The following is a 27,705-nucleotide window of genomic DNA, read 5'->3' on the forward strand; positions in this document are numbered from 1 at the left end:
AAAAGCTGAGAAAAAGTGATGATCAAAAAAATTAGAACAAGTCAATTTTAATTGTCCTATAACCACCTCTAAATGGGAATGTATATGGCCTTTATGGGTAAGATGTATTGATTAAAACATAACTTGGAGACTCATCTCCGATAATCCATCATCTGCCTCAATTGTAATCCATTTGATGGTCAGATGTACTAACGAAATTAGGTAAACAAAAAGGACAGAGAATAAAATGCAAACAATACAAACTTTATTTTGTATTATGTCAAACCCCAGCATATATCAAAAACTAGCTGCTAGAATACAATTGTAATTTGTGATGTTATGTAGTGTGTACGATTGTACTCCATTGTGGAACACACAATACATTAAATTGTAATGTACTAAAGTCAAGATAATAATTTCAAAAAATTACAATATGTATATTCTCATTTTTGACCACAACTATGTATTAAACGTCTATTTTAACCATGACTAATATGACATTTTTTTCACAGAGTCATTGTTACAAGCAAAGGTGGAGCCAGATACAAAAGTTATTAGGGGGGCAAAAATTTATGTAGCAAAATTATTGTTAAAAACTTGTTGCTAAGATGACTTGAACCCTTAATATACACTCCCTTGATGAGATAACACGTAGCCAGCTAATACACTCCCTTCCATATGAGATGGTCAACCAACCGACTAATACAATCCGCATTTTCTCCAAGTTATTCCTAGTAACTAATATGTACTATGTATCCCCGGCCCCGTTACAAGGGTCTATATTGAACTATAAGGTGAAACTAAATCCACTTTTGCACTTTGATTACAGAAAAGAAGTTTAAAGTTGCAAGTTTCTAGTAAATGTAACAACTTTTAGTTTTCTCTCTTCAATTTCCATTTTATGATACGAGCCTATTATGTTGATACCTAAATAACGGACATTCAGTCAATAATATCTGCAACTACTCACATTCAATCCAATCAAGTCACTTTAACTCAAGCTAATTTTTCAGAACTTCTAATCAACCAAAACAACTGATGCCCATCTACTTACCAACATATACATCACATATTTCTTCCTACATATTTCAGATTTTCCTCATTGATCATAATACTTGGATAAAAATAAATGGCAGCTAAAAGATGACAAGTAGGAGAAAAGAATACAACAATGATGAAATCTTAACAAAAACCAGAAAATTTTTGAAAGTTCAATCTCACAAATATTATAAGGCAAAAGGAGCAAACTTTGGCATCAATAATTGCAAATAATTTTCATCCATCTTTCTAACTGCACATTCAAATTTGGAATCTTAATTTAACTTGCATAACTTGTTTTCATGACTAAAGAAAAACTATAGTATTGTGTTACAGTGGTAATTCCATAAGCATCCAACCTGATTAATGAGACAAGCGAGGTGAATAACTCCAGAAGTATAGTTTTGGAGGCCTCAAAAAGATAAAGCTGACTGTAAACTTGAGAAGCGTCATAAGTTAACGAATACTTTTAATGTTCCATAATGAACAACGCTCTTAACAGATTCGGGATATGACTTTATGTCATTATTACCAATCTGAAATGCCCCTGCAAAATAACAAACCATCATTAAACAACATATAAATGCATCCTAGTATTCTAAATCTAAATCAAACTATTGTTATCATAATAACATTATCAACAAATGCCAAACAAAAGCTGAAGTGCTGAAAATTGTTGGGGCAACGCAGCTAAAAACCAATCTCAAGCCCTAAGATAAGTCTTTAATATATACTCCACTTATGGTGGCATCAAGAGACTTGTTAGCGTACTTGATTCATTATGACTGGAAAAATCAAAAGTCACTAACTATACTACTGCATTATGACAAAACATGGTGAAGAAGAAGAATCCAACGCCATGAAGTTGGGAAGAATAAAAATTGTGAAGTAAGTACAAAATACTCCATTGATTACTGAATATTTTAATGTGGGAAAGTAGGTTTCGAAAGGACAGAGAAAAATATTAGAGTCACTATGCATCAAAAAAATAATTTCCTGGCAAACCTGATCCAGTAACTAGCAAGATAGTCTTTGTTGTGTAGGGACGACACCACGGTTGAGAGAAATCAAGGGTTGTGTTATATAGGATGGGTCTAGGTCGGTGTATGATTAGCGTTGTCGTGGTCCTGATTAGTAATGGCAAAGTAGACTATTTAAATTATTTTATGTACAATGTTATGTTAAATTAAATTTAAATATAATTTATATTTTCTATTAAAATAAAATATTATTATCTTTTTTATAAATAATCATCATCGTATTCAGTATATTTTATTTATTGTCATATGATACTAAGATCAGGGTCTGAAAAGGGAAGAAATGAGGCGACTTATACCCATAAAAAATGATGAGGTCAATGAGTCTCTCAGCTCACGAATAATCCTCAGAATAATTCCTTAGAGGTCTAAAATAAACGATACAACCATACTGATTAGGTTAAGATCTGTTAAGCGTTTCGGTTTAAGTTGTGTTTACATGGGTTATAGCCTTAATATTACTTCATTTAGAAAAAAATAGCAATGTTCGACTAGGGATGGCAATGGGTCAGATCTGGACCGGGTCCAGGTGGACCTGGATCCAAATCTTTTTTCAAGAGCACAATCCAGATCCGCGGGTCTAGTTTTGCTAGACCCATATTCGGATCCGTGGATACTGCAAATCCGGGTCCAGAATGGGTCTGACTTATTTTTACTTTTTTTTGTATTTTTGGATCGTGTTGAGATTGTCATAAAGCTATATTCATTGACTAATGATACTAATATATATAATTTCACAATCGATCACCCAAAAAATATTATACAACTTAAAATGATTGTTTCCGTCGTTTGTGAGGATGAGTGGGGAACTGGGGATTAATGATTAAGAGTAGTGACCAGTACAGGGACTTAGTGAGTCAGTGATAATGTGATATACTTGTATGTCACATTCAAATTATAATTATAATACAAACTACAATAGTAGTTTAGTACAGCTGTACAATAAGTATATTTAATATATATAAAATTAAAAACAGGTCTTTTAGATCTACGGGTGTAACACCCTGGTCCCTCGGACCACCGGTGACTACTCTTAGAGACTGTAGACTAGCCCCACAGACCAACACAAGTCTTTCCAGTGCACTTTGACTTCACTCATGCGCACCTAAAAAAATTTCTAAGGAGGTCACCCATCCTAAGACTTTATAATCTTCTTATGTTCATTCTTAGGCTTTACTAACACTAAGACATAATGTACTTTATCTTCACGAACTCTCATATTGTGTCACAAAATTATCAAAGTTCATCATTATCAAAGTCGATAAGCTACTTTACCAATGCGCTCAAAAATTTTCTAGGGTCTCACGAACCTCAGACTAATTTACCCTTTATCCAGTATCTCCTTGCTGCTCTAGTTGGTGAAACACGAAGGAACACCTTGTAATTAACTTGAAACGCGATAAGTCTATGCCACTGATTTGCATAACTCTTTTGTCTATTTAAAGAATTCAAATCTCAAACTTTTATAATACTTACTATTACCTCCTAAAAGTCAACAGTAATCATCACGAAGTCTGAACATTTTTCAGCAACTCAAACTATAAGCCTTAATAATCTTCTTATGTTCATTCCTAGGCTTTACTAACACTAATGACATTATGTACTTTATCTTCACGAACTCTCATATTATGTCACAAAATTATCAAAGTTCATCATTATCAAAGTCGATAAGCTACTTCACCAGGCCAATGCGTTCAAAAATGTCATAGGGTCCCACGAACCTCAGGCTAATTTACCCTTCTTCAAGAATCTCATTACTGCTCTAGTTGGTGAAACACGAAGGAACACTTTATCATCAACTTGAAACTCGATAGGTCTAAGTATTATAGGAGAAAAGCCATATGTGCCCAAGGTTTGCTTCATCTAAGCACCTGCTAACACCTAGTACAATATACTAGTATACTTGTTAGATTCTCCATCATCCAATCATAATATAGTACTTGAGTCCTTTTCTTACTTTCACTAACAAGCTAGATTAATTTTTTTAATCATATTTTGATTATTTGGTAAATAAAAATCATCATTAATACTTAACAGCTCTATTCCTTTTTTTTTTTAACCATAATCCACATTATTTTCTTATTTTTCATCCATAACATTAGGTTTACTATTGATTACTGATTGACATTTACCTAGTTCATAAATAAAAATTTTGATGAAACAAATGGATACTGGCACGCAAATGCCAAATGTTTTACATATTGCTTCGAAATTCGGATTCACTACAACATAATTTGCTTTTAGTGGGATATATTTCACAATATTTAACTTAAAGGTCACTACTTTAAATTTCTAATAGTATATATATAGTGGATTTAGTGATATATATTAAACTCTTTAGCAACATAATATAAAATCATACTAAAGTTTTTCGCGACATGGGATCTAGTAACATTTCTCATAAATGTCACTATAGACTATAATAACAATTACATATGTCACTAAATGCCTAATAAAGTGACACTAAATCACTTTATAGTGAAACTTAAAATAAAAACGAACAAATATTACTCTAAAAATATAAATCAATAGCATTTTTTAATAACACTAAATTTAATATTGCGAAATATTAAATTTGTTGTAATGATTGAGATTTTTGTGCGATTTAATAGTGTGTTTCATACTTTCAACCAAAAAAAAAATATAGTATTTGACATGAACTTGAATTTCTATCTTATAAATATGCAATTTAAGAGTGAAGTAGTATTTTCTAAAGTCTAAAATTAGATTCTAATTACTTTATGTTTGATTTTCTACAAACTTTTCTTGCTTTCTCTTTTTGCCTATAGAAAATTCTTCTTACCCATAAAATTAAATGCTTATAATTTAATTGGATTAGTAACAATCAAACAGGTTATTATGACCAACTTAAAATTAAATTAAATCGGGTTACTGACAATCAATCCGTTTAGCAAATTTAAATGCCTTTAATTTAAAATTAAATTGGAATCCAATTACTTTTTGTTTGATGCTTCATGCATTTTAAGAGTGATTTCCTTCGTCAAAGTGGACGTTAGTGATAATCAATCGGGTTATTATGACCACCTTAATAATTAAATGCTTAAAATTTTTACTTGACTTTAAATTTTATTTAAAATTAACTCTAAATCAACTACTCAAGCCAAAAATACATTTTATGATCCAATAACATTCCATGACACATGTAGACCCCAAAGTGGTTAAACATCCATATAAATGAATAAACTTCCACAAAATTTCTACCAAAACACTCTTTAAAGTGGACATTTGTCCACTTTCAAAGAAGGATAAAGCTTGGCCATAATTTACAACAAACAACTTCTACAAATACATACTACCTCCGTTTCATTATACTTGTTATTGATAGTGATATTTTTTCATACTATATATCACAATTTAATGCAGGTATTTCATAACGGTGAAAAATTTATAAATAAGTACATAACTCATATGATAACTACATGCTTGAAATTCTTTATACTTAGTTTAGTCACATTTGCAGGAAATTCTTCTCCAGGGTGTGACGAGGGCTAAAGAGACGCTACAAGTTGCAAGGCGAAGTTCGGAGAGAAGGAGAGAGCACCACGCCAACGCGAAAGAATAGTGAGCTTTACGATTTAACGAAGAAAGAGGACACAAATACACCACCACCAAAACCAATGCATACTAAAATTGAGTCTCGGGTTAGTAGCACTACTATCTTTGTTTTGGCCAACTCCTACAGATACTTTCTTATTCCCATCACCAGGATATACACAAGAACCATAACCTACAAAAATTTTAGGAAAGGTATTAGTCTTAAATTTAAGTCTGTAAGATTGAAACTCACAAAAGAATAAAGTATTGAGTGAATAACACACACTAGCAACATATATGACATGAGTACATGATTGGTTGTGAATTAGTTCTTGACTTAAAATCCATTGTCGAGATTGTCAAAGAACATAAGCTGATGGTTGAAAGCCTTGTGATATCTACTAGGCCCTCTCACACGAGAGTCCTTTAAGTTAGAAGTATGGATGCAACATATGCTCTCATATATGATGCTAAATATTTCATTTGAAATGACAAGAGTGGATTAAATTTGAACCTGTGAGGCCGTGACCTTCCGTCAAGTTGGCTTTGATATCATGTAAAAAACTAACTCAACCAAAAGTTTAAACTGATGGTTGAAGCTACAAAATATGCTATATATTCTACACCCTCTATTTCTTTTTATTTGTCTATTTTACTTTTTGCATGCATTTCAAAGCAAACTTTGAGTCTCGATATCTCTTACTACGCATTATAAAAAATTTTAAGAATTATATATCAAAATTCTTTACATCAAGACGAAACTAAGAAGATCGTACATGAATATATTTTGTCTTCAATATATACTTCAAAAATTAAATTTAAATTTCTCTCTCCCAAAGTGGAAAAACTTAAAGTGGACAAACAAAAAGAAACGGAGAGAGTGAGAAATTCTTTCCTACTTTACAATATCAGCAAATAATCGAGGAAACACAAGATGCACACACACTTTGTAAGCCAATGAGATATCATCCCAAAACCATATGACAATAAGAGGAAGAACTCGCCAATAACTTATAAAGTATGCACACCATCTTTAATTAATTTATCGATGTGGGATAAAACATCCCAACAAAATATGAATGATTTACATAAAAAATGTTAAAAATGTAATTTAGAAAAATCTTAAACAATTTCTAGATAAGTAGATTTAGAATTATCTTTATAAGTATGAACTAGACGTAACCAATATCTAGAAGTTAGTCACATGTTTAGCCTTGTAGGACTATCTAGATTCTTCTGCATAAATTGTAAGACTAGACTAAGACAACTAAATATATATTCATGTAACCCTTTTTGAATAATCAATAAAAAGTGAATCATTCCCTTGCAACTCTCTTTATCCTAAACCTCCAAAACACAAGAGCCCAATTCCTATATTTGGTATCAGAGCTATAAGCATACACAATTAAAAAATAACGACCCCATAATTTTAATAAACCTCCAATTAAAAAATTACGATTTTTGGAAGATTAAAATGAAGACATTATTAAGATCACATGGTTTATGGAGATACGTAGATGAAGGGTACCAAGAGTATAAAGATGAAAGCAGTTTGAGTGATCCGCAAAAGAAAAAGCTCGAGACAGAAAGAGTGCAGGATGCCAAGGCCTTATATTTAATACAAAATGCACTTGCGAATTTGATTTTTCCAAGAATGTTAAGGGTCGATATAGCAAAGGAGACATGCGAAATATTACAACAAGTTTTTCAAGTAGATAGTAAGGTGAGAAGTCAAATGGAGAAAATATATCAGACGTATTGTTAACATTAACTGAAAAATATGATGATATTGTGACCATAATTGAATAACCATAAGACTTATCAAACATTTCAGTCGAACAACTTATGGGAACTTTGAAATCCCATGAACAAAGAAAAACTAGACACAATGATGAGAAAATTGAAGAAACGGCTCTTAAAACAAAATTTAATATGAAGTACAAAAATAATGTAATAAAGAAAAATAATGAAAATGGAGAAGAAAAGACAATGGAAAATTAAAGTTTAGAAACTAAAATGTTCTGTGAAATTTGTAAGCGTGCTAACCATGTTAGTGGAGATTATTATTTAAAGGAAAACCACAATGTTGGGTGTGCAAGAGGTTTATATCTAGAAAAATTATAGGTCTAAGAAAAATGAAGAAACTGCACAATTTGGTGAAGAAAATAATGACGAGATAATTTTTTGAAAGTTTTGAAATGTTGTTAATGGCAAGGACATTAGTAAAGATGGTTGGTGACATGGGCAATAATATCTCAAAATTTCAGAAAAAAAAAATATATATCTCTAAAATGACTGGAGCACAGTCCACAAGAAGAAACGAAGATGTTTGATAACAAGAGTATTAGCAAGAAGACATAAGAAAACAAATGCACTTTGATAACAAGGGACGGACAATTAGCGACAAAGGCGCCAAAAATGAAAATCCAAGCTACAAATTTAGTAAGTGTAGGTGACATGTGCATATGCAACGTCTCGTGATTTATTTACAAGATTTTTTAGATTAAGGGAAATGTTAAAAATGTAATCTAGAAAATTTTTTAATAGTTTCTAGGTATGTAGTTCTAGAGTTATCTTTATAAGTATGAACTAAACGTATCCAATATCTAGAAGTTAATCACATGTATAATCTTGTAGGACTATCTAGATTCTTCTACATAAATTGTAAGACTAGGCTAAGACAACTATAAATATGTAGTTATGTAACCCATTTTCGTAACCAATAAAAAGTGAATCATTCGCTTACAACTCTCTCTATCCTAAACCTCTAAAACACAATAACCCAAATTCCTACAAAAAATACTAGATGGTGGGCTAATATGATATAAAGATTAATTAGTTGATTTAAATAAATTTTTCAAAAAGATTTTGTATGATGAACACTAATAAACTTACTAGGATTTGTGGAAGTAACTGTTGCTGTCTTTGAGAAATCACAGCTCCCAGGAGTCCTGCCAGCAGCCTGATAGAACAGATTCATTGCATAAGCCGCGTGCGAAGCCACCGTGTTGGGGTCAAAACACGGCCCACCAGATTGGATTTTGCTGCAGTCGATGCCTTGTCCACAAACATAGTCAAGATTGGCCTTCAATTGGGCATCTGAAACGTTTTTCTTTGGCACACACCATGTTTGCTGTGAAGGTTTCGAGGGAGGGGTCCCTGCTGATTCTGTCGTTGGAGTCGTTGAAGGAACTGATGGGGCCGTTGTTGGAGCTGGAGTCGTCGAGGCAGCTGATGGGGCCTTTGTCGGAGCTGGACTTTCTGAAGGAGTCGCCGGACTTTTTGATGGAGTGGTTGCTGGAGCCTAAAAGACAATTATGCTTGCTTAGTACTAGTATCTCTTAGAAAAACATTTGCTTTGGCGTACAAGTGTTTTTAACAAATGACTTTTTGGTTGGTTTTTGGCTTTTTTTTACTTTTGATATGATCTAAAGGCCCGTTTGGTTAGTGGTATTTAATGGTGGTAATGGGAATGATTTATAGTGTAAAATTCATCAAAAGTTTCATATCATTCCCATGGTAATAAAACTTTGATCACAAAAAAGTTTTTTTGTTTACAAAATTTCCATTACCAGCTAATACTGCCTCTCCCGATGGTAATGCATTGGAATGAATTTTATGAAAAACTTGAGATAATTAAAGTTGAACAATCATGTACATCAAGATAGCCAAGAGGTTTTTCAACCAAAATTGCATTAGTTTTTCATTCCCATTACCATCGTTATTACCACCTACCAAACGGGCCATAAAGGTAGAAAAAAATGTTTAGTCAGCGGAAAAGTTGGCTTTTAAACCAAAATAAAAGTTATATTACGTACAGTTTTTTCATTGACTATTGACCTTTTCACCTACCGAGGTATGTCGACAGTAGAGATAGGAGTGAGTATGCGTCGATGCGCGTTGTAGTTGAATAATAAGAACTCTAGAACGAAGCTGAATCAAAAATAATATTTTTGTTATCACCAACAAGAATACGTACCTGTGTGCTGCTCTTTTCGAGACCAACATCATAAGTCATCGACAAGTCGGGCTTGAAAAGGCCAAATGATCTTTCGGAGGTCGGGCCAGGCTTGAGATCCTCATCATAGAGAGCAAAAATGTAAGTATCTATAGATTTCCCAGGCATGAGAGGGGTACCAACCATGGATCTAAGATGTGAAATGAGGCCTCCATTAAAAGCCTTTGCATTTTGCATACTAGGACCAACTTCATTGCTGTCCCCATGGTAAGGCCATCCAGTCTCAGCCACCATTATCTCTATGTCCTTGTAACCCATTGCATTAAGGGCGGATCGCACCGCATCAACCTGAAAGTCTCAACTGGTTAGCGTGAGGTAGTTGTGAGGTATTTGTTAGCTGTATGTAGTTGTACAATTATAGCTGTTAATTTATGTCTAATAATATGGATGTAGTACGATTGTAGTTCTTCAATAAAAATATTGATTATGGTAGTTGTTGGCCTATTGCAATATAAATTGTTAAAGAAAATGTAGAAAAGATTTTGTAAGGCTACTTTAATTTTGAAACCCTCGAAGTTGTAACGTTTTGAAAACAAATATATACACTACTAAATGTTACCAAAACTATTACTTTACCAAGTACTGATATTTTTTTTGAAGTAGCATTATGTACTTAACAAATTCTTAAATTGCTAGGCAGAACAAGCTTGTGTTTGATGTTCAGGATTCTGACATGAGTTCACCACTTACACGTCCTTTAGGGTAACATTGAGAAAAACCTCGAAAATTAACATTTTTTGTTTCTGTTTTATTTTCTCGTATCAAATCAAATTTCGTTTTAGGTAACATTGAGAAAACCTCGAAAGCAATTGAAAATTATACATATTTATTCATAATCAAAACATAAAGGGAGAAAAAGGTATGATATGCAATATACATAATTTTCCTTTTTTTTTTTTGTTTTGTTGATTGCCACATTGACATTGTTGTAGGACAAAGTAAAGCATAAAAGAAATGTGGGTCTAAGTTATTTGCACTAACCCACTAGGCCATGTCATAATGCATCAATGCTAAACAGAATACATCAAAATCCACACACACACACTACTATCAATAATGAGGCAAAACAGACAAGGAAGTCACTCTCATGGATGCTTACACATTAAGGCATCCCTTAAAAGACATACAAAAAAAGGTGGTGAGCGTAAAGAAAAGAAGAGTAACTGCGGAGAGAAATGTAGTCACTGCAACGAGTAATACTTGACGCCTTACAACTTTTTACGTATAAGAAGATCTACTGTCTCAAGGGCATTTTGAGGTTGAATTAAATCACGTGTAAAAAGGAAAAATCGGCTTTTCTCAATCAAATAAGTGTCAATTTGAGAAGAAAAAAGGATGTATGAGTTATACTTGTCATGTATTGTCAAGGATCCAACTTAACCAAAAGCTTAAGCTGGTGGTTGAGGTCCACGATATCTTATATACTCCAATACGCCCCCTCACACGAGTCATTTGGGCTAGAAGTGTGCATGCAATACGAGCCCTCTTCATACATAGTGCAAAATATTCCACTTGAATTTGAGGGGTACTTAGATTTGAACGCGTCACCTTTTGTCAAACTGACTCTGATACCATATCAAAAAACCAATTTAACTAAAAGTATAAGATAATAGTTAAGGCCCTAAGATGTGTTATATACTCTAAGACGTACGTTTGTACTTTACAATGAGGTACAATGAGGTAAAATTTAGGAGACACTAAAGACTCTAAGTTGCAATACATATACAATGGTAAAACAATGCGATTTGCCCCTTTTCCGATGAATATTATCGGCCAACTATGCTTGGATGATAATCGGTGATCTACTGAGGGTTGTGCCACATAACCTAACAATAAAACTTTGTCCAACCTCTTTTAACAATTAACTATTTCCAAACCCCATTTTAAAAGGAAAAAGGCTTGTTTAATTGGGAAAATGTAATTGGAAAATTTAGAAACATCAATCTATATGCATAAATGCTTTACTGGTCAATCTTTATGCTTTCTAGTATCCTTTATTTGGCACTACTTTCTTTGTGCTTCAAAGATGTGATGAGTCACCTATGGTTAATTTGTTTGGAAAAAAAAGGCAGGAAGTGGAAAACAGATCCAAGTTCAAGCACAAGACAACCACACGTGGAATTTCATATTCAAGAATTAGAGAGATATTAACTAAAATATAAATTTGATGGTCTACTTTATTTATTATTAATTGGTTTTAAGATGAAATCTCATTAAGTTTGTTTCTTGTGTATCTTTTTCATTTACGGACTACTATATTGCTAATTCAACAAGTATCAACTTATTTCTCTTATTGATTATCATAATTTGTCACTTTGGTCCCTTGCTTGTACAACAAAATGGGCCCGGATTGGAGGAATTAGATAAATAATTTTTATTTAAATCTCAATTTCTTTAAAGTTGTTGGAAAGGTTTAGAGGGAAAACTCGTTGAGCCTTTCATTCTATAAACAAACAATAGTTACTTTTTTTTTTTCATTTTCCTTCCCCTTCTCCTTTCCATTCCTTTCTTTTCTTCCTAAAATTATTATCCAAATACATTGTAAGAGGTTGTAAATGTAAATGGGACCAGCATAATATAAATAATTTCATCATAAAACAATCTCATTTTGATTTGTATTGCTAATTTGCTATTGCCATTAACCATATCTTTATATTCTTTTGTTACTAAACCTAAACTTCGGATGAAAATTAGAAGGCAATAACAAAACATGGCTTTCGGTAGGAGGTCCTTTTGTTCTTTTGTAAACCGGAATATTCTATACTTCCTTAATAAACCTAAGAACGAATATACTCCTTTTGTTCTTTATTTGATGTCCTTATTTGCTTTTGCATATATTTCAAAACGTACATAATATATTCTACGACTTCAATCGTCAGCTTAAGTTTTTGATTGAATTGATTTTTTGACATAATATCAACAGCCAACGAGATAAAAGGTCACGAGTTCGAATCTCAACTGCCCTTTATTTATAGTGAAATATTTAACTTTGATTAGAACTGAGCGACTAAATACAGCTATTATACTATGATGATATAAGAATTTTGACCTAAAAGCTTGTTCACTAATAGTCTATAGTCATTTACCTACCTTAGTCACAATCACAAGTCCATCAAATGTATTATAAAATTATGAAAAAGGCACATACCAAACACATATTATTTAGTCTTTCCAACTCACCTGGGCATCAAACATGTTCATGTACTTGATATTTGTTCCTGGGTCAACCCGACCCGCATTGGGTTGAAACAAGCAAAATGCAAGAGTTTCGGGCCTCGGATCGCTTTGGTAAGCGAAAAACGGATACGGGTTGATAGTCAAGGGTGAATCATTTTGTCTTTGAAAGTCAAGTAACTGTTTCATAATGTCTGTATATGCTGAGTTGAATGCTCCAGATGATGGTGGGTCGGATTGACCCAAAACTGCCATAGCATGGACAGTTGAGACCTTAATTTTACCTCCTAATTGTGCTGCATTAAGAGCATCTTGAATATTCTGCATTGCTGGCACTAACTGAGAAATCAAGTTCTGATCTCCTGCATATCATAATTGGTAATCAGTAACCGAAACTAACTTGACTACCATTTTGTATATGTTATAAGTTACATTTCATTTTAATATTATTATTAAATGGGTCCCACTTATGTTGCGATTGAGGGTCAGATCTTCACAACATAATCCTTATTAATGGTAATAAAATTTTCTAAACTACCGTTGGTAGAAAATATCATATCAACATCATATAAATAAGGAGTGTACGTGGTTCAATGAACCATTTTAATACGGTCAAGCTCATTAACCCAGCATCATGCACAAAGATAAGGTCTGAAGGAAGAGGTAGCAGACAAATTATACTCGTACCCTTCGAGCCATTTTAGTGTATTCCATCGTAATTCAAAACCAAAAACTTATGTAAATCTAAGTCATATGTTACACAAATATTTAATCAAATAATAGGGATATAGCCTAGACAGATTAGAACCAATTTAGTTTATATACAGAAAATAGAAAAAAAATTTCAATCAAAGTGGTATAATAATTGCAATATGCCATTCCAAGTTGAGACTTTTCTTCCTTCCTTCCTTCCATCCTTTCTTTCTTTTATTTTTCTTTGTTTTACCTTTTTCTTTTTCTTTTTCTTTTTCTTTTTAAGCTATTACTTGATTCAATCAAAGAGCAAGTTTGCTTTATACTTTTATTACCACCAAAAGTTTGGTTGAGTTCAAGCATCAAAGAACAAGCTAATGAGCTTTACATATATATTTGTTATCATATCCAATCCCCTTTATAATTCATATCCATTTGCTAAATCTTTTAAACTCATAATAAAAGTAGAGTATTGATTTTGTCAAGATAAATTTTGATTTTGCTATGGCAATTATTCATGATATGGAAATAAAAATTTATATTATGAGTTAATTTGCTTTGGAAGCATTAAAAAATATATTTTTGTATTGGCATAAAAGAATATGAAATGCCAAATTTTCGAATATGAATTCCAAAAAGTCAATAAAAGAAATTACAAGATGAAATCTTTAACTCCATTTTACCATTCAAAATATTAGAACTCCATTATATGACATGCCCAAATTTCAAATTTAAATTCCAAAAATTCAATAAATTAAAAAAAAGGATGAAGTCTAAAGTCTTTAAACCCATTCTAGTACTCTACCTTCCCTTTCAAATTCATAAATAAAACAATTAAATTTCCACACACAAGTTAACCAAGTACATTCTCCCTTATATTGGAACATTTTCCTAATTAAACCGTTTTAAATTACTTGTTTTATTATTATTTTTAGTAAAAATAACTATATTGTTTATTTTGTCTTTTTTTTTCTTACCCATACCTCATCGACTTTTTAGTGGTCGTTATAATATTCTTTTCAACACAAAAATACTAATTTTTAATTTTTATGCAACAACACTTGTGTAGCGAGTAAAATTTAAGCATTCATCATATAGGGAGCATGCTGCTCTTTTTATTTACACTCATAATGAAGAATAAATCGGAAATAATTTTGAAGTATATATATTCAATCTTTAGACACTTTAAAATTGTCCTTTATGATTTGCATTTATACTATATTTGGATAATATATTTGAAAAGAAAAAGAAAAGAGAAGGAAAAGGGAGAAAGGATATTGATAAAAAATAAATAAAATGAAGGAAATTAACTTTTTGTTTGTTAAGAGGAAAGAACAGGATACTATAAAATGATATATTTTTAGTGAGATATATTTAGTAACATTTAATTTATATATCATTATTTTGAATTTTTAATTGGTATATATAGTTGATTTAGTGACACATATAAGACTTTTTAGTAGTATAATAAAAAATTATACTAAAATTTTTCGCGATATTGAATATAATGACATTTTCATAAATAGTAGTAACAATTACATATGTTAACAAATATCAAATGCCACTAAATCAATTTAAATTAAAAGTCAAAATAAAAAACTAATAATTATTACACTTAAAATATAAATTAGTAACACATATTTTAATGTTACTTAATATATGCCAGTAATATTTAATTTTATTGTAGTGAGAAAAGCAAGGAAGATGTTAATTTTTTTAACAAATCTTTTCAAGTCTGGAAAGATTTCCTCTCCTCTAAATCTCTTATCTTCTGTTTTAATATTGCAAAGATTGAGATTTTGAGAAGAAAATGCCCCTTAAAAATCATAATTTTTAAATAATATTTTTTTCGTTTCTTTTCAAATGTATAATTTGCATTTGAGAAATTATTTATCAATCACTATTAATTTGTATTTTATATTTAATCTATACATTAAAACATAGTCAGGATTGATTTTATTTAATTCATCTATAGTTTTTTATAATTTTAATTATCATCATTAAGTATTAAATTAGTTCTTCTAGAATTTAAATACCTATAGTTAAGAAATTTGAATATCAATAATTCTATTTCTATATCTAAATGATATGAATTAAAGAACACACGATAATTTGCAATTTGATGAGAAGAAAGATAAACACTTCTATTTCAATCCTCCCTTTAAATTTTTTGCATTATGAAATATAAAAAAACTCAAGTCAATTCGTGTAATATATCAAATTTCAAATCATAAGTAATTTTGGTGATACTTGATTATAATAAAACTCTAAAAAAACAGGGGAAAATAAAAATAAATAATAAAAAAAACGAACCTGAAAGAACAACCTCATTACCCACAGTAATAAGAATAATCTTGCTAGCAGGATAATAAGCCAATACATTCGAGTTAACCCACTGAGTGGCATGACTCGGATCAGAAGCAAGAGCAGGAATATCACCATTAGCAGCTCCAATAACAATACCAATTCCAGTATTAGCAAGTGCCTTTATGATTGTGGGGTCCGCTCCATATAGCCTTACCTTTGAAAACGATGTCGTTTTAAGAAGTTTAGCAGTCGCTTCAGGCGGTGGCAGATTATCTGCTACCTCCCCATAGTTTACTCCAAGAAAAGAATCACAATTTGCTGTTAAAACTAAGTCAATTAGGAGAAGACAGAAAATTGAAAGATGGGTTTTTGGTGCCATGTGTATTCCTTAATTGGTTTCAATTAATGTTGATGGTAAAAGGGTTCAAGTAAATATATATAGAGAGAGAGATAGAAACTGGTGAAGGTATGTACGGTTCCCGTTTGGGTAAATACCGTAAGAATTTGGGAAAAGGGCGGTCAATTTTGGGGTTTACTAAAATTTGACTCTACTGTATATTCCTATGTTTTCTAGTTTGACATTAAAATTTGTAGAATCAATTTGAGAAGAATATATAAAGATGAAGAGAATAATTTTCAAACTCACTAAATTGTACTCCCTCCGATCTTTTAATTTAGTCTCATTTTCTTATTTGGCAAAATCTTTGAATTAGTCCCATTTCTATTTTTGGCAATCCTTTTTTACTTAAATACCCTTAGTTCACACACATAATTACGAATTTACCCCCATAAACCCTTAAATACCCTTACTTAAAAATACCCAACTACCACCTTTTACATGGACCCCACACAATCCTTAATATGCATGCCCAAAGAAATGGGACTAAATTAAAGGATTGGAGGGAGTAATATTTTGTGTGAAAAAATATTACTCTTAATAATAAGTATAATGAAAAAGGCCATAATTTTTTAAATAATTTATACAATATTTGAAATTTTTGATTTCATTCAAAAATTTTAAATTAACTTAACTTTAGTATTCAGCTAATAAAAAAAATTAATATTTGAATTTGAGTCAATTTTAATATTATTTTAAAGTAATTAAAATTTAGTTAAAAATTGTTTTACAAATTAAACTTTATTATTGTCAAACTCTTTATCTTAAATTTATAATTTAAATCTACGATTTAAAGTAAATTAATTGTTCTCATTTTCCCAAATACAATCTTAATTTATTGTCAAATTTTATAAAAAAAATAAAATATTCTGAAAATACTAGGAGTAGTACTTTCGGACAAGCCTAACAGCCATAAATGGATGAATTCAAAAAACAAAAAGGACGTTAGTGACAAAAGTGTTTGGGATGAATGAGATGAAGCTGATGGATTCAATAAAGACGAGGGATGTGGGGACCACATATAGATTGCATAGGGATGGAAGTCAGTAGTCAGAAGTAGTACTAAGTTCTGTAACATCAAACTTAGCCGTTGCCGATTTTTACTTTTTACTGCAGATCAAGTGCCCGCTGTGCCGCTGTACAAATTTATACTTCATGTAAGCTGATAAAAGTATATGGATTATGGATGATGAATACTATTTTAACAATAATTTTTAATTGATAATTGTGATTTGTAAATAACCATATAAAGATAAAAATAATAATAATAAAATTAAAAAAAAATAAACTAAAATCACAAAACTTTCGCCTTATTAAATTTCATCACATAAGGATGATTTGTTAACTTTATAAATCACCGTTATTTACTAAGACTTCCTCCTATTTTAATACTTCCTTTGTTCTACTATACTTGTTATATTTGATTTTTTACTCAATCTAATGTGTAATTTTGGTCAATTATATATTGAACTATACACATCTAAATATTATAAAAACTTAATATTATGAAAGTATGCGATTAGACAATTCAAACAAGATGTCACTTGACTATATTTTTTCTTACACATTAGCTGCAATATATAAAATAAGCTTGAATTATGAATAGTGTCAAAATCCGTTATGTAGCGAGTATTTCAGAATGAAGGAAGTACTTGTTTATGAACTTTAAAAGATATAAAAAAAGTATATTTTTTTATTTAATAAATACAATTAAAGTATAATCATTAGAAAATAATTACTATTTTTTTGTTGGTCCATATTAAAATAGAGTAGATGAGATAAATCAAAAAAGTGAGTGAAGTAGAAAAAAATATATGAGTGAGATGAAAATATAAGTTAAAAAGAGTGTCCGTTATGATAGAAAAAAATTACAAATTTAATAAGACAAATATAAAAACAATAAAATAAATTCAATAAAACATAAAAAAAAAATAATTTCAAAGAGACAAAGAGATTATCATTTAATATTGACTGCCTTGAATGCTACGAATACAGGGAATAATAAAGGCATTGCTTGGGCCTTTGCCTTGAGTTTTACTTAGCACCGAAGGAAAAGGAAGTTCTATAATTTGCTAAGCTTAACCAAACCCAAACTCTACGTATTTCAAATTATTCCTCTGCAGTGCTGACTAGTTGATATGGTAAGGCTGGTTTAGAAGAATGATTTCAAATACAAATAGCTTTTAATCTAATCTTTTATAAGATTAGTTAATGTTATTATAAAATTAGTTAATGTTATGATTAAGATAATTTGTACTTCAACTCAAAAAAAAAATAATAATAATAATTTGTACTTCATATTTCTTATTCGCAAATTAGGAAATCCGAAAATATTTTCACTATTCCATGAAATTTGTTTTATTTTTTAGTTTGTCATACTAAATTTGTTTATTTTTATTATTTGGTCATAATTTATACTTTTTAAAAAAATTTTATTTATATATTTAATTATTCATCTTATCTACACATTTCGTCCGCTTCTTATATAAATTTACCAAATTTTCTTGATTTATTCACCAAATACCTATAGGATGAATTCGAGACATTAGAAGTATGAACTTTTAGAAATTTTGATTTTGAAATTTCAATGATATATGCTTCACATAGTTTTTTTAACTATTCACTTAGTTACTCATTCATCACTTTTCTGATCTTTAAGTTAGAGAAATATTACATTATAGGGTGTTTGGCAATTGATTGTTAGCTTTTTTAGTTGACTTATTTGACCAGCTGTAAATATTGACTGTTTTTATTAGCTTTCGAGCTAGCTATTTGTGGAGATTTTTGGTAAATTTAAGTATTGACTGTTGACTGTTCACTAGAGAAAAAGTGGGATAAGCCAAAAGCTAACTAAAAAAGCTAGCTGGAGCAGCCTTTTCATTTTGGCTTAAAAGCCAGCTTTCCAGCTGCTTTAAAGACCATTTAACAAATACTTTTTAGTTGTTTAACCAACCAATAAGTCAAAAGTCAAAAATCAACCACAAAACTAAGTAAAGCTAAGAACCAAACGCCCCCTATTACAAATTGAAAAACCTTATACAAACGACATACTAAGGAAAAACTTGTACTCCCTATGTCCCTTCCTATGTGTTCTACTATTTAGTTAAGCACATATATTGATGTATTTATGCAAATTTTAATATCTTGAATTTATCAAAATAAAAATTATATAATTTTTACATTGATAATATTTACATTGAGAATCAATATAAATTAAATAAAATTTCATTTTAGCTATATTTTAAATTATAGAATAATACTCCCTTCGTTTCTATTTTTTTGTCCACTTTATCTTTTGCAAGCATTTTTTTAGTAAATTTTAAACCTTAATATCTCTAAATGCGCATCGTAAAAAATTACAAAAATTATATATTAAAAAACTTTACATCAAAACAAATCCAACAAGATCTCATATGAATATATTTTATCTTCAATATATAATTCAAAAATCTAATTTAAATTTCTCTCCCTTAAAGTGGACAAACAAAAAAGGACGGAGGGAGTATTCAAATATAATTAAAAGTAATTGATAAATCTGTACAATATACTAATGAAGAAACGATTAGGACACATGTCAACTTTACAATAAAAATTTTCCCGCTTTTTTTATTTTCTTATTAGAAAAATATTTTTTAGCATATCATGTAGTATCTTTCTGATTAGATTTGTTTAATTGATTAGTTACAAAAGATTTTAAAAATTTACCTCATTTACTCATTTTTTACCATATACAATCATCTAAAATATGTAATATCTTTTAATTACAATAGATAATTATCGAATAACATATTAATTATTCATGTAAATTATTAATTTTCATTAAAATAAATTTTTAATAAATCTATCTATCTATCTATAGAATATACTAATGAAGAAACAATTATGACACATGTCGACTTTACAATAAAAATTTTCCGCTCTTTTCATTTTCTTATCAGGAAAATATTTTTTAGCATATCATGTAGTATCTTTCTAATTAGATTTGTTTAATTGATTAGTTACAAAAGATTTTAAAACTTTACCTTATTTACTAATTTTTTACCATATACAATCATCTAAAATATGTAATATCTTTTAATTACAATGGATAATTATCGAATAACATTAATCATTTATGTAAATTATTAATTTTTATTAAAATAAATTATTAATAAATTAAGAAAAGAAAATAATTTTGAAAGTTTTTCATAGATAATCATGTATATTACTTATATGGCTATATTAAAAAAACTACACAAATTAAATAGATTACATATTAATTATTTAAGTAAATAATAATTAAAAATTAGGATAAGGTATCGGTAAAATATATTTCAAATGATATTTTATCACCTATGTTTGGCAAATTTATAACACATAAATACTTAAAATTAAGTTATATGTTAACTATTATAGTAAAAAAATATGTTCTTTAACTGAAAACTTATTTTAAGATTTTACAAAGACATTGGACATTTAAATTATTTTTATAATATTTTTCATGTGTAGAAATTTTCTATTATTTTATGTAATTACTTATAATCTATATTATTTAGTGCATAATTTTATGATTATGTTTTATATAGTAATATATTAATAATATGTATTTTAATCTAATAGTAATACTTTTACAGATTTAAAACAAATCAATTTATAGTTTTAATATACTTAAGAAGTTAAGAGCATATAATAACTTAACTACATACATAAGATTACTAATTTTTTATTTAAATAATTTATAAATCATATTTGACACGAAAATCTATAAAAAATTTAAAAACATAGGACGTATCCAAGAAAAAGCCAAACAAATTGCGTACAATTTTCAAAGGAAGAGAGAAAATACTTGTAAAAAATTCACGATGATGATGTGTCCATACAACTTTATTGTCAAAATCAGGAAGCCAAAAAGAATTATGGCGGGAAGTAAAATCAGTCATCTATTCCATCTGAATTCGAATTGATCCTTAAAAATAGGGACTTGATACCCTTTAACATAGATCTACTCTTTCCAAATAGAGAACCAAAATACTCTCTTTTTCCTCCTTACTTTTTCTTCTATCATTTTTAGACCAAAGAAAAAGTGAGCAGTTCCTTAGCATACTAAACTTCGACAATACCTACCTAAAAGGGCTACACTTCGGTTCAAGATTGTGATTAATCAATTAAAGAAATATAGGTCCCACTTAAATGACGACCGCACTAATGTTTTCACAAATGAACTCAATATCCTCTGGGGTTGTTTGGCAAGAGAGATTTGAGTGACAGGGATTAGGATTTAGGAATAAAAAGCCGGTCTTTGTTTGTTTAAAAGAGTCATAGGAAAGGGAATTAAATTTAATCGAAACCCCGAGATAAAAAAAATGCTTTGAGAGGAAAGGTATTTTAAGTTGAGACTTTAACTACAAAGTCTCACATAAAATTCTAATATAACAAACGAAAAATGAGACTTTTTTTAACCTTAAAGTCTAATCGTTAAAAGTCTAGAAATTTCCATTTCCAATTGCCAAGCACCCCGATGGATTTCGATTTGGATTTCAATGTAGTACAACGTGAAAATCTACATACTTGGGGGCATTTTAGTCTATATGCTCTCTAGAAGTGCTCAAGAGGGCTAAATATGGTACTAGTACAACAACATACATCTCTTTTATTTACCTATTCACTTTTAAGGAAGATGGCATACAGCTTCCTCGTCCACTATTATTCAACTGGAGGCTCCACCATAAATATATGCAGAATCAATTATTCACAAGAGTAAAAAAAACAAGGCAGAGTCTAAACAATCTTCCAAGAAATAAACAAAAAACACAAACTCGATTTATAACATCCATGAAGAAACAATGATACATAGTATTGAGTTCTTACACAAGGATGCTTGTAACATCAAACCAATACAAAGCAACAACCTTACCCACAAACATATTACAACCAAGGTGATCAATAAATAAATTAAAAAAACAAGAAAAAAAAAAGCCGAATGGAAAACTCTTTCAGAAAAATAAACAAAACCCAACCATATAATCAATCAAAACAGGCTAGAAGTATGGAATATGCACTTCTTTGCCTAGATGATAAAAGGTTAATCACAATGATGAAATGCGACAGTTTAACCACCAGAGTGTGTAACAGGAGAAGTCATGAACTGACCATCCTTGAATGTGTGAATGTACTGCTGCGGAAGAGCATGCTCTCCCTACAAGTTGGAAAAAGAAAATGTTTTAAACTCCAGTAATCCAAACACAAAACATCTAACATACTACAACCTTGAAGCTCCTATACAAATGTAATCAGCGTCTTTAATTACATCTAATCTTTTAGCAGACAAATGTACATATTCAGCGCAGGAAAATTTTACCAGTGTCATTGTAAGATAATCAGAAGAGTTGCTAAATCAGTATCGTTACCACTTACCACTATAAGTTCATCTGCAATAGGGTAGCAAACAATACAGAAACATGGATTTCTTAAATGCCTTATCAATGGCTAGAGCTCCTAGAGCTCCTAAATCAGTATCGTTACCACTTACCACTATAAGTTCATCTGCAATAGGGTAGCAAACAACACAGAAACATGGATTTCTTAAATCCCTCAATTCCTGAAAGATCATCCCATTAGACTGAAAAAGTTTACAAAAAAAGTCAAATAGGACAATCTTTAGGGATACAGGAAATGTTTAGTTGGTAGTCAGTAGGTAATACAAGGTATGCACATTTAAGTTGAATTTTAATTAGAGAGCTACCTTGCCAACACTTTTGGAGCTCACTTGTATTGTTGTAATAGCTTGCTTAGTGGTAATGAAGTTACAAATACTTTATGTAATATATTGCATGGAAATTTTTGGCCACCACACCACCCTAAAATTTCTCTCTTCAAAAACTTCCATTAGTAAGAACACACGACGAAGTCTCGATTGAATAGTTGTAGAATATTGAATAATTCGCCTATATAAGAACCTCTCTGTCCCTTAAACCTTGGTCCATTTGACACAAAAAGTTGATGCAAAAAAATTTTAATGGGACGATCTCTTAAAAGGTATACCTAGTTCTTAGCCTCAGTTGGTCAACTACAATAGATGCACATTCATTACCCTAGTGCCAAGACATTGGCAGGAGATAGACTACAAAATACATATATTTCATTACCACTATTGCCATTACATTAATGGCTGCCAAAATAATTATTAGCATCTTCTACCTATACTATACCTTCGGTTTGCTTGCATTGTAAAATCTAAATGCATTAGATTACAACAATATAGTTCCACAAGACTCGAGCTTTTGAGCTACTCTTGTAAGAGACCATCTCTCAGTGAGACGGCCTCAAATAAAGAGCTTATATTCTCATTATTTGTTTTAATTGGGCTATTTAACCTATGTACGGGGAGTGTCTCGCGGTAAGACCGTCTCATACAACAATTTGTTCAAGCTTTTTTAGGATTTAAGATGCAAAATGCATCTATAAAAATCTTGCATAAGGGTAACTATTGTTACCCCTTGCAATCCCTAAAGACATGTGGCTTCAATTCCAATGTTATTCATCTACACAGAGATGCCGCTGTACCCTGTCATGATTTAATGACATATCATCAACTCTAGCCTCCCTTTTACCCACTGAATTGGTGATATATTTCTCTCCCAACTATCAGCAAGATTCGGCATTTGATTCTCTCATCAACACCTCCTCTTCCAATCCTCCCTCTATCTCTATCCCTTACATCATATTAACCTAAGTAGCTAATCCTCCCTCCTCCAATCCTCCCTCTATTCTCTCATGAACCTTGTAAACATCTAGGAAAATTGCATTATGGAAACAATTAAGTTTACTAAGAGAGTATGTGGCCAAAAAAGCAAATTCTGCATACCCAATCACCATTAGTATCAGAAGCAGGCACCATCACATTGATCTCACTTGACTTGGCTGTTGTTATAGAAGTCTCCAGAGAATCTTTGCTCAAGTATAATTGACATCCTGATGTATTGTCCACAGAAATTGTTGGAGCTGAACCCTGCATTTCAATTCTGACAGAATTAGGATATGCTATCCATTTATTCATTTTCAGCTATGATGAACTCTAGCCAAGAGAAGGAAAATATTTTATTTTGATTTTTATTCTTCAGTTCATTGTCTTTTTGGTTGCAGAACAGCATTACCTGGCATTGCACCTCCACACTGTTGCAATTCACAATCTCACAGGCTGCTACAACATCCTGTTTAAGAGTGGTCAATGTGCATAAGTCCACAGCGTAATATAATGTTGAGCATCAACAAATGCAATTTTCCCATTAACAAATTCACACTAACCATGAATAACAATCCGATCTTTGTGCATTTATCCACAGTTATATTGTTAACTTTTCCTGTAGGGAGAGCATAAAAGGAGAAATGTGAGGTCCCCACAGACAATGGAATCAACAAAGAGATAACAGAAATTCTCAAATCAAGTGAAATTCAATGTCTCAAATCTTTCTTCAATACACTCAACAAACCTTGTATCTGTAAAACAGAATCTTTGCACCCAAAAACATAAACTGACTGCTTTGAATCACAGTCATCAATTATCAGATCCTTCTTTCCAATTTGATTTTCTACCACCCACCTACAAGAAAAAAGAATGAAAAAGATTAAGGTTATGATCAATCACATATAGCAAAGGAAAACACTCTCAAAAATTACAACACTCACTTACGACCCATTTGAAGCTCCAGCTTTGGAGGCCCTGTTTTGGAAAATGCAGACTTAGCACGTTGTTCCTTTTCAATAACTGGAACAACACCGCTACGATCCGCACGGTTCTTTGCCTTCATGTCATCCGTAACCTTTCTCAGGCCTAGAGAAAAAACAGTCTGGTCAAACAAGTAACCAAGCAGGAAAAAAGAAAAAAATAAAGAAAAGGAATGTGTGAAGCAGCTACCTGAAGTAAGAGAACCAGAACTGATTTCACTGAATACAGCAGACATTCCAGTCTTAGGCTGTGATGAAGAAGGTTTGGCAGTATCAGAGGTAAAAAGTGATGCAGGAGGTGGAGTTGGTGCAGCTGGTGCAGTGCGTGGAGAAGCTTTAGGCGCCACAGAAACAGTTGCATTGGCAGATGTACCCCAAACTGGTCCCAGTGGATAATGACACTTAACATAATCCCTCAAACCTGGTAAATAGAGCTCCTTCAAAGCCTTTGCCCACTCTACATGGTTAGCATCCTTATTTTTGTACTCTATCAGAACCTGAGAAATAAAGAGCACTGAAAAATTCAGAACATGTATTCTAATATCAAGTACTGTAAACAACAAATATTTACACACACAATCGAATGAGAGGGCTAATGAAATGAGAAAAGTTTATTTGTGCTCAAAGCCATTGAACAATACTAGTTGCTAAAGCCGTTAAAAAGAAAATATGGCATCAACTTCTGCTTTCAATAATTTAAGGAAATAAGCAAAGTAAGGTGATAAAACATAATCAATACCTTGTTGCAATAAAATTCAGCCATTTGCCAACTTTCCTCTACATGTGCAATAGGCATACTCATACCTAACGAGAGAACCAAAAGATGCATTATGGATAGATAAAAACTTCAGTAATTAAAAGGACAAAGAGAAAAAACATACCACAATCTTTGCCTGTATATGCAATCCATGCTAAAGCTACAAGGCTGTCAGAAACAGATTTCTGATGGTTGAAAAACTCAGATCGTCTCCCTTCTGTCAAGGCATTAGCTTTCATAATCCCTTCATTCAGTGGTTTTAGAAACTCACCCAACCCGGCCATGTCAGGCTTCTGCAAAGATTTACAATGCATTAAGCAAACAAAACTCTTAAAAACAGCACAGCGCAACAGTGTATAACCCCTAGTCAAAACCTTCAACATATCTTCTCCAATCTTAGCCACCAAACTGGATATAATAGGAGATATTAAGTATCAAAGTATCTCAAATAAACAATCTTAACAAGGATCCTGCCTATACCCATCTGTGGTGATACACCCATATGGGATAATCAGGAGAAGTTTGAGTAACATACTACTTTCTTCATTCCAAGATGTGTGCCCATTTAAGTTACGCATACACATAAAGAGTTCTTATTTTTAGTCATTACATCGGTAATTGAACTGTATATGTAATGTCACATTGGTATTTTAAACACACACGAAAAAATATTGCATTTCAATTTTCAAGTGACAAATACAATGAAAACAGAAAAATTATTTCTGTGGAATGATCTCCAAATATAGTCACTCTCAAGTGCAGAAGAAAACCTACAAGATTCAACCTTATCATGGAAAGAAAAAGGCATACATAACACAAAATAGAAACAAACCAACGAAACTTTTAAAATAAGGCCATTGGCATTAACTCTGTCCTGTATTGTAATTATCCCTTTATTGCCTGTCCTAATATAAAATTGCTAAAATTACAAATTTCTGTGGAGGTGATACTGATTCAGACCTCCGAGTTCAAAAGTCCATGGTGATAGTCCAAACCTCCTCACATCCATAGCTGACTATCACCATTCACCACATATATTTACATCATGAAGTATAGTTGCTTAATATATAAGTTTGATCAGTCCAAAATCCAATCGAGAGAAAACAAAACTCTTTGACATGCATTAACATGTGAAATGGCCAAGATGAGAGTCAAACCTCTTAATATTGTTAAATAACCACTATACGACTTTCAACAAAGATATTTTGCTCGTGTAATGTAGTTTATTAACATCGTTGTAATCATTCTACAATCTAAGAATTTAGAAGAATCAAGAAAGTTCTAGATCCATTAGCACATAATTCGTCAAACCATACAGCTCAACCACAACAATTTTCAGATTACTACTTCAATATCCAAATCACGTCAAAATGTAAATCTGCACTATTCTCGGTCCTCATCAACCATTTACTCCGACATCATCAACATATTGAATTATGTCTTTGAAAATTACATTACAAAAAAAATACGCACATTTCACATCAAACACAACGAAAAAAAATCCTATTAGAAGAAATTCAATGAAAATTGTATCCGAATTGAATCAAATTAAATTTACCTGAGTAAATTTAACTTTGACAAGAAGTTCACGCAAAGCAGAAAAAGCATCACGAAGAACATTGGTAGCTTCCAAAACCTTATCGCCGATCTTCTCAGCGGAGGCGGAAACCTTGCCAACAGAAGTAGCAATCAGATCGTCCAAAGCGACGATCGAAGGATCCAATGCCGCATCCTCACCAGAAACATCGATGCTTCGAGAAGAAATCGCCGACGAAGAGGAAATCGCCTCTAATCGTGAAACTGCTTTCTCCAATCTCTCAATAAGTTGCGCCTCCATTATTGATTTCTCTTTCTTTGTAACCTAAGAGATGAATATGCAAGCGAAACTGGTAGATCTGAGAACGATTATTCGGAAGCCATTGTTGTTGACAATGGAGTTTTTCCTGGGAAATGGAATGTGGAAAAAGTGGAGGAGAGAGAATAATAAGAATGTGTGTTTGTGTGTTTTTTCAGATAGTTTTTGGGCGGGTCGTGTTCGGATGGATGA

The 27,705-nt window shown here is 31.3% G+C and overlaps 2 protein-coding genes across 2 annotated transcripts; both read right to left on the bottom strand.

The window, feature by feature from the left end:
• Window positions 1–5,160: 5,160 nt before the first annotated feature.
• On the bottom strand, window positions 5,161–16,322 carry LOC130828783 (glucan endo-1,3-beta-D-glucosidase-like). Its single transcript, XM_057694783.1, has 5 exons — window positions 15,808–16,322; window positions 12,808–13,163; window positions 9,589–9,915; window positions 8,505–8,913; window positions 5,161–5,802 (listed from the first exon to the last, which is right to left on the bottom strand). Exons 1-5 carry the CDS (start codon window positions 16,178–16,180, stop codon window positions 5,651–5,653), a joined length of 1,617 nt encoding a protein of 538 aa, XP_057550766.1. The 5' UTR covers window positions 16,181–16,322; the 3' UTR covers window positions 5,161–5,650.
• Window positions 16,323–21,965: 5,643 nt separating this feature from the next.
• On the bottom strand, window positions 21,966–27,694 carry LOC130828792 (cyclase-associated protein 1). Its single transcript, XM_057694792.1, has 10 exons — window positions 27,217–27,694; window positions 25,783–25,951; window positions 25,641–25,705; window positions 25,092–25,398; window positions 24,863–25,007; window positions 24,667–24,776; window positions 24,482–24,537; window positions 24,331–24,387; window positions 24,042–24,185; window positions 21,966–22,373 (listed from the first exon to the last, which is right to left on the bottom strand). The coding sequence occupies exons 1-10, from the start codon at window positions 27,493–27,495 to the stop codon at window positions 22,287–22,289; spliced, it is 1,419 nt and encodes a 472-aa protein (XP_057550775.1). The 5' UTR covers window positions 27,496–27,694; the 3' UTR covers window positions 21,966–22,286.
• Window positions 27,695–27,705: the final 11 nt, after the last annotated feature.

Source organism: Amaranthus tricolor, chromosome 1 (assembly GCF_026212465.1).
Source record: "Amaranthus tricolor cultivar Red isolate AtriRed21 chromosome 1, ASM2621246v1, whole genome shotgun sequence".
NCBI lineage: Eukaryota > Viridiplantae > Streptophyta > Magnoliopsida > Caryophyllales > Amaranthaceae > Amaranthus > Amaranthus tricolor.